A 12,469-nucleotide genomic window follows, 5' to 3' on the forward strand; every position below is an offset into this window, starting at 1 on the left:
TGACAACAAGCCCCTCTTATTGCAATCTATTGGACACTCTAAAGCTCATCAGTGGAAAAGCTGTCTGAGGCAGGGAGTTGGTTAAAAATGCCAAAATTGAGATTAATTGTGTTTGGCAAGGTTGTTTGTAACGGTGGGCAAAAGATTGGCCATGGTCCAATTGAACTGTGGAACAGGCTTGAGGAGCTGAATGGCTATTTCCTGTTTCTGCTGGTCAATAGAAAGTTCGTCAGTTTTATCAGCAAAAGTGTGAATGTTTGCTCATATCCATCCTGTTTTAGTGGAAGATGGAGAAGTCTATCTAACTTAATTCTCTTTCACTTTCCATCTCTCATTATCAACAGGATTAAAGCATCCTCTGTGCAGAACTCTTTTTTTGCATGAAAAGATTGACTGACATTACTTCTCTCTATTTGACAGGAATTGTGACAAGATGTCCTCTTGAACTGAAGCTGAAAAATGCCAGAGAGACCAAAATATGGAAGGCACAGATAAGTTACAAGAATTACTTGAAAGAACTGTCAGACCCATCTGAGGTGGAGAAAGAAATTGTGAAAGGTGATGGTCCCAGTGATCATAGCCTGGTGTACCAGGTTTTGGTGTTGATAATGGTGAAATATTTGTGATTTGTTTAATAATACGCTGCAAATTATTTATATTTTTCCTCACAATTTTCTCTTCGCTTCTTTGAATTTGAAAGCCACATTCAAAGATTCATTTGCAGAAATGCCGTGTGCTCTCTGGTACCTCACCCTGGTGGCCATTTCTTGTGTGGTATTTCTGACCACGAGTGCTGGGCTGCATGACTGAAGGGGGAATCACTGCGGCCAAACTCTGCCTTGTCTATGTTTGAGATGCCTCTTTCCACCAACAGCACTGCACAGCAGGTAGGAGTGGGGACTGGCTGCTTTGTCCTCATTCTCTTTCTACAAGCTTGTTCACACTGAGGCTAATGCTGGGTCACAAATTGTCCCTGTGGCGATTAGCACAGGCAGGTAATGAGTGATGAGGGAGGAATTCATTTAAGGCTGCAAAACAAAAACAGACAATATTTTATCATCACTCCAACACTCAGCACCTGATGGTTTAATTCCATTGCCCTTAGTAACAGTGAATAGATGATGGATATAGTGGATAGCAGAGCGGATTCTGCCCATTTCATGCCATTTCCCCATGTTTGAAAAGTAGAATTCCGTATTGGGATCTGGTTTCAGGTGCATTGTTAAGTCTGCAGATCGGGTGGAAGTTCTATCCTGGGAGCTTCCATCTTGGCTTCAAACGCAACTCTCCATTCAGCAAGGATGGTGTTGGGGCAGGGAAGAGGGTTAACATTGGGCTGGATTCATGGAGTAGCCTGAAGGCATGTTGATCTCCTGGCTGACCACAGATTGTTTGCACTGACTCTGAATCAAGGCTGCTGACACAGACAAAGCAAGGGGCACAAGTCAGTTTCAAGGAAATATCTGAGATGCTCTTGGCCTGGAAGAGCAGAGGTTCTTCCCACTCAGGCACCAAAGCAGCCTTTGGTTCTCCTTCTCTGCACTGTAATTAACTGTCAAAGTCCTTGCCCAATGCTAACTGCTCTGAGGAACATTCCTTTAGATTCAGAGATTCCAGACCATACATTTAGCACTTTCAGTCCTAGTGATTTTTGAGATTTCTAGCTCAGGTTGATGATAAGTATGTAAGTTAGCTCGCTGAGCTGGAAGGTTTGTTTTCAGACGTTTTGTCACCAGGTAACATCATGAGTGAGTGTCTTCAGTGAAGTGCTGGTGGTATGTCCCACCTCTCTGTTTATAGGTCTTGGTTTCTTAAGGTGAGTGATGTCATTTCTGTTTTTTTTTCAAGGGAAGGTAGATCGGATCTAAGTCGATGTGTTTATTGATGGAGTTCTGGTTATGCCATGCCTCTAAGAATTCTCATGCGTATCTTTGTTTCACCTGTCCTAAGAAACCCATGACCTATAAATAGAAAGGCGGGACATACCAGCAGTGCTTCACTGGAGACTCTCACTGATGATGTTACCTAGTCATGGTGACGAAACGTCTGAAAACAAACCCTCCAACTCAGCGAGCTAACTTACATACTTACAGTCCTATTAGTTTCAGGAGAGAGAAAGAGAGACTGTCTTGGATTACTTCAATAAGGCCTGAGGTCCACTTCTTGAAGGTGAGATGCTTTTTTTCCAGTCGACCCACCCATCCAAATGTGTCCACCACCATTACTCCTACTGTACATCTCCCACAAAACTCCAATTGGGGTCAGCGCCTCTTGAAAAGGTAGAGACACAAAGCAGCAAGTCGAGACCAGGGAATATAACTGAATCACTATACTGCGGATTTCTGCTTTGACTCAGCTGCTCTCAGGAGTCTTGGGTGACATTTACTTATCCACACAGTTGAGAAGGATAAACGATAGTGACTGATCTGACAAAGAGTGGAAAAAGAAACATTTCATTTAAATCCATGGATTTGTGTCAGAAAACTGTGCAATGTGGTTGATGCAGAGTTTGGTTCGATTTACAGCTCAGAACATCATGGCTGGAAAGGACCAAGGAATCAGCTCTGAGCTGATCAGTGTGGAAGTGGAGTCTAGCAAGGTCCCTGATCTGACATTGATCGATCTGCCGGGAATTGCAAGAGTGGCAGTTGGGAGCCAGCCACAGGACATCGGAGACCAGGTAGGGTCACATAGCAGGAAAGCAACCACAACAGTCACTCAAAAGGGAATGTATTGGGTGATTCCCAATTCTCCTTCTGAGGCACAGAGTTCCAAAGTTGCACAGCCCTCAAAGGAATCTTCTCCTTATGTCTGTCCTAAAATTTTAAAACAGTGCCCCCGTGCCCTGCCCCCACCCCCCCACTTCTGGACTCACCCACGAGAGGGAAACAACTTTGTCAAGGTCTTGGACATGACAGTCAAATCACTCCTCACTCCTTTAAATTCCAGTGAAAACTGGCTCAGTCTGTCCAACTAAACCTCAAAAGACAACCCACGAATTCCAGGTGTCGACCTAGAATCACCCTCCAACACCATTAAATAAGGAGACCAAAACTTCTCACAGTATTTGTGATGTGATCTGACTAATGCCTGATATCACTGAAGTATTTCATTTAAGTTCAGTTCCTCCTGTGATAAAGAATGGCATCCCATTACCCTTCTTTATAATGTTCTGCACCGCATACTAACATTTTGACTCTTACATGAAAACACCTAGCTCCCTCTGCACCTTGGTATTGCGCAGTGATGTTTTGTTTAAGTGATACTCTGCTTCAGTATCCGTTCTGCCAAAGTAAATTACTTCAAATTTTCCCACATTATACACCATCTGCCAGATTTTTCTCACTGGTGGAACCTAGCTCTCCCTATCTGTAAACTCCATGTTTTTTTCACACTTCCCTACCTACCTCTGTCATCTACAGATTTCGTTACCATACCTTTTACTTTTATCTAAATTATTGATATAAATTGTAAAAGGCTGAGGCTGCAGCACAGACCCTTTGGCTGCTCCACTTATGAAATCCTTCCCGTCGTTCAAGGGCTCTTATGCACACACTCTGTTTTCTGTAAGCCGGTGTTTTATCATGTTAATATTTTACCTTCTACGCTGTGAGCTTTTATTTGTGCAATAAGATTTGATATGGCTTATAATCAGGCCATGTGGAAATCCAAGTATGGTATGTCTACGGGCTCCCCTTTATTTATAGCACATTACTGCTTCACCTGTTTTTCTAATCAGCCTGTTAAGAGGTGTTAAGAAACACCTTTTGGAGCAGGTGGGAGTCAAACCTCAGCCTCCTGGTCCATAGTTAGGGACAATACCGCTGCACCACAAGAATGCCTCTACTATTTCCGTTTCTTTTTCTAAAATTTATTCAAATGATGCAAAGACAGAGCCAACATCAACAGATTTTTTTACTGTGCCTGTCACAGACAACCCAATTATGTAGATGCTCCTGCTTCTTACAATGGAGCAAGGGAAGGTCATTCAGATCCTTGAACCTGTTCAACCACTCAGTGAGATTGCGGCTGATCTGTGGCCTAACTCTATTGTTCTTTTTAACTTGATCTGTTTTTTCTAATCAACCTGTTCAGAGGTGTTGTTATTACACACCTCTGGCGCAGATAGGATTTGAACCCAGACCTCCCAGACCAGGGGTAGGGACACTACCACTGCATCACAACTAACCAATTAGTTAAACATGATTCCCATTACTGGAAGCCATGCTAACAGTAATTGGCAGCTCTGATCTTTTTCATGACTAATTGACAGACATTAAGCAAATTGGTCTATAGCTTCATGTTTATTGCCTCTCATTGAATGGAGTGGTAACATCCATTGTGCCTTCTGCATCCTCTTTTCTTATCCACTGTTCTGTCTCTTTAGGTTAACCCGTCCAACTCACTCTTTATTCCACTTGCCTGATTAAATCCCACATCTCTCCTTTCTAAAATCTTTTTGAAACTCTTTTTTTTTTCCTTTTATACAAACCCACCAGTGTCACACATGGTCAAAAATTGTGGTGTTGGAAAAGCCCAGCAGGTCAGGAAGCATTCAAGGAGCAGGACAGTCGCTGTTTCGAACATAAGCTCTTCATCAGGCATTCCTGTGCTTTTTCAGCACCATACTTTTTGACTCTGATCTCCAGCATCTGCAGTCTTTGCTTTCTCCTGGTGTCATACATGGGACTGGTGAACAACAAGTCACTTTGATTTATTTACAGATTCCCAACTGATATTACATATGCACATTGCAAGATTGTTAGATATACTCTTGAATTACAGCAACAGATGCAATTCTTGTACCATCAATAGGTTGATGCTTTCCATCCTGGCTGTTCAAGACTTTACATTTTCTCTTAAAGTAATACTTCCATCTTGTTTGCACTTGCTTGAACCTAATTGTTCCTTACTCGTTTAGGTCCAGTCCTTTCTTGCTCACTGCTGATTCTGGTTTGAATTTGTGTTTAAAATCCACCTTTTCTTCACTGTGCCAGCTATGTCTCAATGATAACTCCCTCACTCTATTGAAGGAATGCTGCACTGTCAGAGATACTGTCTTTTCAAGCAACCTGGTTTCTCAGGTAGACGCAAAGGATTTCATTATTTTGAGCAAGCTTTAGAGAGAAGGTCCTTTGTTGTCCTAGTGAACGTGTTCTTAAAAAAAAAAGTAATCATGATATTCCTATTTGAAAGACACTGCTGAGGTATATGGCATTAAGAATAAACCATTTAGCACCAAATATGTGCTCCACCCTCATGTTACATTGTTAGTCCAACCAGGTCTTTGTAAAATTGGAGCATGACTTCTACTTTTTTATTACAATCCAAAAAGCTTTTGAGGAAGGATATAACTGGAGCCAATCTTCACACGCTTTCATAAATATTTAATGTCAGATTTAGAATATTAAGCAAGCACTGTAGCTTCAGTCTGGGTCTAAGTATACTTTTGGGATATTAATGAATCCCCTGTGGATGTGATATGCACCACTTAATAGCAAATAACTACAATTAATATACAATCAAAATCTTTGCACAGTATTTTATTCCATTAGATATAAATATCAACATTCTGGTAATCTTCTCAAAGATATTTTCTATGCATAAGTTACCTACTATTATAAATTACTTCATCGATTGTAAATTGCTTTGGGATATCCTGAGGTCATGAAAGGCAGAATATAAATTAATGTCAAAGTGATTCTTGTGGCATGGTGGCAGTGCCCTATCTCTGAGCCAGGAGACCTGGTTCAAGCCTGATTTCCTCCATAGGTATGTCATTACATGTTTCAACAGGTTAATTAAAAACTTCAAAAAATTCACGTCTTTTTTTAATGAATCAATTTTATTGTACATTCCTTCAGATCAAGCAGCTGATCAATTCCTACATCAGTGAAGATAAGACCATTAATCTTGTTGTCATCCCATGTAATGTTGATATAGCTACGACAGAGGCCTTGAAAATGGCCCAGGAGGCTGATCCTTCAGGGGAGAGAACTTTGGGTAAGAGACAAATTCCCTATTTCTTCTAGATGTTCATTCAGGTAAAAATGTATTGAACTGAATTAGTTCTGTTTGTAGAATTAATCATAGTGCCTTTAATGGACTTTAAAATCTTGAGGTACTTCATAGATAAATTTACAAAAAATACCTCTGACACATATGACAGTGTTAGGAAAGATGGCCAAGTGCCAGGTCAAAGATATGTTTTTGAAGGGCAAAAGAAAATGAGAGGCAGAGAGATTGAGGGAGGAAATTCCAGAGTTAGCAGCTTGGCAGTCACTGAACAACCAATGGTTGTGAAAATTGAAGCTACATAGAGCAGTGCAGGTATCTTGAAGGGTTTAGGGTTCAAAGAAATAGTGATGAGGAGGATGAAGCCCAAGAGTGTTTTATAAACGAACAGGAGAATCTTCAATAGACAGGATTTCACCAGATCAGGAGCAGATATCAATCAGGGTGGGTGCAGTGTGCTAGAAGTTAGGAAACAGGCAGCAAACTGAAATGTTTGGTGGGTGAAGGCACTGGCCTAAAGTGACTTGGAATAGTCTAGGCTGGAGTTACAAATACATAACAAAATGCATCAAGAGTCAGTCAATTCATTTTGCTTTAAATTAAAATATCCATCTTTCAAGGTACGCAGTTAGAGTTATCCAGCCCTCTGTAGGAAAGCTGGAAGCTCCATTTCAAATGGTCAATCATGATATTAACAGGAAAAGACAGAATTGACAAAGATAACTTATTGCTACTGGTTTGGGATTCTAGATCTAGGGTCATAGTCTAAATATTAGGGCCAGGCAGTTCAGGAGAAATGTTTGAAAGCATTTAGAACTTAGAACATTGCAGCACACTTGATGTTACGCCGACCTGTGAAACCAATCTGAAGCCCATCTAACCTACCCTATTCCATTTTAATTCATATTTCTATCCAATGACTGTTTAAGTGCCCTTAAAGTCGGTGAGTCTACTACTGTTGCAGGTAGTGTGTTCCATACCCCTACTACTCTGAGTAAAGAAACTACCTCTGTCTTATATCTATCACCCCTCAATTTAAAGCTATGTCCCCTCATGCTAGCCATCACCATCTGAGGAAAACGTCTCTCACTGCCCACCCTATCGAACCCTCTGATCATCTTTTATGTCTCCATTAAGTCACTTCTCAACCTTCTTCTCTCTAACGAAAACAGTGTCAAGTCCCTCAGCCTTTCTACACACAAAAGTCCAAAAGTTCAAGTCCATAGCTCCCTGAAAGTGGCTACTCAAGTAGGCAGGGTGGTAAAGAAGACGTATGGCATGCTTGCCTTTACTGGTCAGGGAATTGAGTACAAGAGTCAGGATGTCATGTTGCAACTTTATAAGACTTTGTTTAGATCACACTTGGAGTATCGCATTCAATTCTGGTCGCTGCTTAACAGGAAGGACGTGGGGACTTTTGGTAGTGAGAGTGGGGAAGGATGTGCAGAGAGGTTTAACAGGTTGCTGCCTGGATTAGAGGGTGTGAGCTAGAAGGAGAAGCTCAAAAGAACTCAGGTCGTTTTCTCTGAGCTGAAGCTGAGGGGGAGCTTGATAGAAGTCTATAAAATTATGAGCTGCATCAACAAAGTTGACGGTCAGAATCTTTCTCCCAGAGTTGAAATGTCTAATACTACGGGGCAAGCATTTAAGGTGAAGAGGGAAGTTCAAGAGAGATGTGAGGGACAAGTGTTTTTGCACAGAGAGTGGTAGGAGTCTGGAAAGCACTGCCAGCGGTGGTGATGGGGGGCAGATACCATAGGGACGTTTAAGAGACTTTTAGATACGCACATAAGCAAGGAATGGAGTAATATGGACCAAGGACAGGCAAAAGGGATTAGTCTAATTTGGTGTTGTGTTCTGCACACCATTGTGGATCGAAGGGCCCATTTGTATATTGTTCTCTGTTCTAAAAGACTGTGGACGTTTGGAACTACGCTCCTCAAATGATGGTTGATGCTCGACCAACTGTTAATTTTAAGTTTGGAGATAGGTCATTTTTTGTTAAGCAACGGTATTGAAGCATGTGGGCCAATGGCAGGTGCATGTAATTAGTCCACAGATTAGCCATGATCTCAGGCTTGAGAGGCTGTCTGGCCTACTCCTGTTCCTATGTGGTGAAATATGGACCAAATCCTAGAAGCTGTGTTTTTTTAAACAGATGTTGTTTATTTAGGTCCTCTGATCAGGAGATATTAATTGAAGTGAAAACGATTTTGAAGTGTGTTTACTTCAGCAAAAATGCACACATTGAGGCAGTCCATGAATCCACTGTTAATTACAACAATAACCCTTTTAACCCACCCCAACTCCCCGCTTCAACTGACCACCATACAGATCCAGATGTTACAAAATGGATAAAAGCCAAATACTGTGGATATTAGAAATCCAGAATAAAAGCAGGGAGTGCTAGAGAAAACCAGCAGGTCTGGCAGCATCTGTGGAGAGAGAAAGAGAATTAACATTTTTGAGTCCAATATTCAGAACTGTATCTCCAGCACTTCCTCCTCTTTACGAAATAGATGATAACTCTCCATTGTTATCCATGATTTAGAAACTGGTAGCAAGTAACATGCTTTCAAAACCTTATCCTTTAGCCCATTGATATTCATTAATATAATGATGTCTCTCTTTTTTAATATTGTTTAACGGCTCTATTTTAAGTACAGAATTTAATGATGAGGTGTCAATGTAGTGGACTGTATAATCTATCCCAGATATTATTCGAAAGATTTTCTGTTTTTTGTCAAAGTTGCATGGAGTCAGAGGAAGATTTCTGCTTTGAATGGCAGTGGAAGGTGTCTGCAGTTGCAGGCATTCTAAGATTTCAGCTTCTAAGATTTGGCCCACATTTCACATCATAGGTACAGGAGTAGGCTATGCATCCTCTCAAACCTGAGAACCTGGCGGATCTGTGGACTAATTACATTTATCTGTCTTTTGTTCACACTTCTAATATCTCTGCTTTACAAAAAACATTATCTATATCCAATCTTAAATTAACAATTAGTCAACCACTATTTGAGGAACATAGTTCCAAACTTCTATCACCTTCCGTGTATCAAAGGCTGCTGAAGAGGCTGGAAGTTTTGTCTGTGGTCTAAGCTGCCAAAGCGAGGAGAACAGATGGAGTTTAATTTAGATAAATGTGAGGTGCTGCATTTTGGGAAACAAAATCTTAGCAGGACTTATACACTTAATGGTTAGGTCCTAGGTTGCTGAACAAAGATCTTGGAGTGCAGGTTCATAGCTCCTTGAAAGTGGAGTCGCAGGTAGATAGAATATTGAAGAAGGTGCTTGGTATGCTTTCCTTTATTGGTCAGAGTATTGAGTACAGGAGTTGGGAGGTCATGTTGTGGCTGTACAGGACATTGGTTAGGCCATTGTTGGAATATTGCATTTCTGGTTTCCTTCCTATCGGAAAGATGTTGTGAAACTTGAAAGGGTTCAGAAAATATTTACAAGGATGTTGCCAGGGTTGGAGGATCTGAGCTACAGGAAGAGGCTGAACAGGCTGGGGCTGTTTTCCCTGGAGCATTGAAAGCTGAGAGGTGACCTTATATAGGTTTATAAAATCATGAGGGCATGGATAGGATAAATAGACAGTCTTTTCTCTGGGGTGGGGGAGTCCAGAACGAGAGGGCATAGGTTTAAGGTGGGGGGGGGAGGGGGAAAGATATAAAAGAGACCTAAGGGGCAACTTTTTCACACAGAGGGTTGTACGTGTATGGAATGAGCTGCCGAAGGAAGTGGTGGAGGCTGGTACAATTGCAATGTTTAAAAGGCATCTGGATGGGTATATGAATAGGAAGGGTTTGAGGGATACGGGCCGGGTGCTGGTAGGTAGGTCTAGATTGGGTTGGGATATCTGCTTGGCATGGACGGGTTGGACCAAAGGGTCTGTTTCCGTGCTGTACATCTCTATGACTCTAAATGGAATTGGAAACGGTTCACCTACCTTCCAATTGCCATTGTGTAAGAGCAACGTTTTAAATCTAATCTGAAGTCCTCTTTGAGGGTCCAAACACAATCATGGCCTAGGATCTTAAGTGGGCCCTACTTGTACAATCCTTGGGTGTGGATTATGTCCCTGTCGACTCAGAAGCAGTGGAGGAGGGGGAGGTGCACATAAAATGATATTTTACAATTACTATGACACAGAAGGAGACATTTCAGCCCATTGGTCAGAGAGTGGTGCAGATACAATTTACTGAATGCTATTTCCTCGGTTTTACCCTGTATCCCTGCACTTCGTCCCTTTTTAAATTCCCTTTCGAAAGCTTTGATTAAACTCATCTCCATTGCTCTTCTGGACAGCTTATTCCAGACCCTAAACATTTCATTGCATGCAAATGCTTTCTCCTCAATTTGCTTTGCTTCTTTTGCCAGTTCCTTTAAGTCTTATTCTCAATCCTTTCACATGTGGGAGCAAATTTCTCCTGAGCTAGTCTATTCATACTCCTCATGATTTTGAAAATTTCTATCAAGCCTCCTCATAGACTTATTTGCTCCAAGGAAAGCAGTCCATGCTTCTTGGATCAGTCTTGATCACAGTTCTACACTGAGGAAATTTCATTCGCGTGAATCTATTCAGCAGTCTCTTCAATGCCTTCACATCTATCTTAAAGTACAATGCCCACACTGCATGCAGTGTTCCTGCTGAGGCTGAAATAATTTATTATCCAAGTTTCACATAACCTCCTTGCTCTTGTACTCACTGCTGAGGGTACCGTGTGCTTTATTAACTACTCACTGAACCTCTCCAGCCACCTTTGACTAAGGGACACTTGCAGTCAGATCCCTCTCCTCCTAAGCCATTTAGAGTTGCTTATTATGTTTTCTCTCCCCGTATTCTTCCTATGAATGAATCGCTTCACATGTCTTTGCGTTGAACCTTATCAATGTGTCTGCCCATTGCACCAAATTATTATAGTCTATTTGTAATTTCCTCATTCCATTTGTATAGAATCAAAATGTTGCATCTGCACTGGCCCTTTGGAGGAGCAATTTCCTTGGTCCCACTTTTCCCGGAAATCCCTGCAGTATTTTTCTTGCTGATCTATGACTAGAGCTCATGGTATTTCCAAATATCTGTTGCCTTCTTTATATATCTGACTCATGTTGTACCTGACTTAGTAATATTTTATTGGACACCAGATTCCCATTGTAAAAAAGTATTCCATTTCCTAGCTGAAAAATAAGATGAAGTGAAGATTAAAGAGTGTGAAGGCAGTGAGATTCATTTTATTCTTGTGTGGGATTTGATCATCACTGGTGAGGATGCTATATTTCCCATCCTTACTTGCCTTTGACCTGATTGGCTATCTCAGCCACTTCAGACACTGGTTGAGAATCACCTGTTTCGCTGGGATCTGGACTCACATTTAGGTCTGACCAGGTGCTGATAGCAGATTTCTCACCCTGAAGGACATCATGAATGAGAAGAGATGTTACCACAATGAGGACATGGTTGCCATTAGATTAGTTTTTAATTCTAAATTTTATTGAATTCAACTTTCACCATAAGTCAGATTTGAATGCTCCACGCAGAGCATGGGGATTCTGGATTACTAATTCAGTGACATTATCACGATACCACTACCTCTCCAAGTAATCAGATGGTTCCTATATAGATGACACATTTGCAGAGACCTGATGGGTCAAATGGCCCGTGCTTACGTTGTGATATTCTGACTCAACTGAATGTTGCTGCAGCATTATCATTGTTGTTTGCAGGGATATTAACAAAGCCAGACCTGGTTGACAAGGGGACAGAAGAAAGCATCCTTAAAATAATCAGGAATGAGGTTGTCGCTTTGAACAAAGGTTACATGGTTGTCAAATGCCGTGGACAGCAAGATATTAATGATCAACTGACCTTGGTGGAGGCACTGGAGAGGGAGAAAGCTTTTTTCAAAGGCAATGAGCTTTTCAGGTAAGGTTGCATAAAAAAAAAAGAAACATTGAATATTTTGTTGATAGCGAGTTTTGGCAAGATTTGTAGCTCAGGTTGAGGTTCTGGATGTAGGTTTGCTCGCTGAGCTGGAAGGTTTGTTTTCAGACGTTTCGTCACCATACTAGGTAACATCATAATTAATAAACACATTGACTTGGATCCCATTTGCCACCCCCTGAGAAAAAGAACAGGAAATGACATCACCACATGAAATGACACCACAAATAAAAAACAGGTCTTACCACCAGTGCTTCAGTGGAGGTTCACTGATGATGTTACCTTGTATGGTGACAAAACCTCTGAAAACAAACCTTCCAGGTCAGTGAGCAAACTTACATCCATATTTTGTTGACTTTGTAAGATCATAAGATGTAGAAGCAGACCAATTAGCTCATCAAATTCACTACTCCATTCAATGAGATGGTTGATAATCCTCAACTTTGCATTATTGCCTTATCCCCAGACCAGTTGATTTCCTAATGACTAGACATTTCCTCCATG

At 41.2% G+C, this 12,469-nt stretch overlaps 1 protein-coding gene across 3 annotated transcripts in view; it reads left to right on the forward strand.

Moving 5' to 3' along the window:
* Positions 1 to 12,469, forward strand: part of LOC122555400 (interferon-induced GTP-binding protein Mx3-like) — a 46,050-nt gene that overhangs the window by 9,255 nt on the left and 24,326 nt on the right. For 2 of the 3 annotated variants that reach the window (XM_043701371.2, XM_043701372.2), the window contains exons 4-7: positions 421 to 558; positions 2,526 to 2,680; positions 5,865 to 6,003; positions 11,749 to 11,947. In XM_043701371.2, the coding sequence (XP_043557306.2) occupies positions 421 to 558; positions 2,526 to 2,680; positions 5,865 to 6,003; positions 11,749 to 11,947 (631 nt within the window). Of the gene's footprint in view, positions 1 to 420; positions 559 to 2,016; positions 2,170 to 2,525; positions 2,681 to 5,864; positions 6,004 to 11,748; positions 11,948 to 12,469 lie in introns of those variants that run through there. The other variant, XM_087992493.1, reaches the window with a different exon arrangement.

The sequence above is a fragment of the Chiloscyllium plagiosum genome, unplaced genomic scaffold, assembly GCF_037043375.1.
Source record: "Chiloscyllium plagiosum isolate Xiang-an unplaced genomic scaffold, Cpla_swu_hap1 HiC_scaffold_12, whole genome shotgun sequence".
Classification (NCBI taxonomy): Eukaryota; Metazoa; Chordata; class Chondrichthyes; order Orectolobiformes; family Hemiscylliidae; genus Chiloscyllium; species Chiloscyllium plagiosum.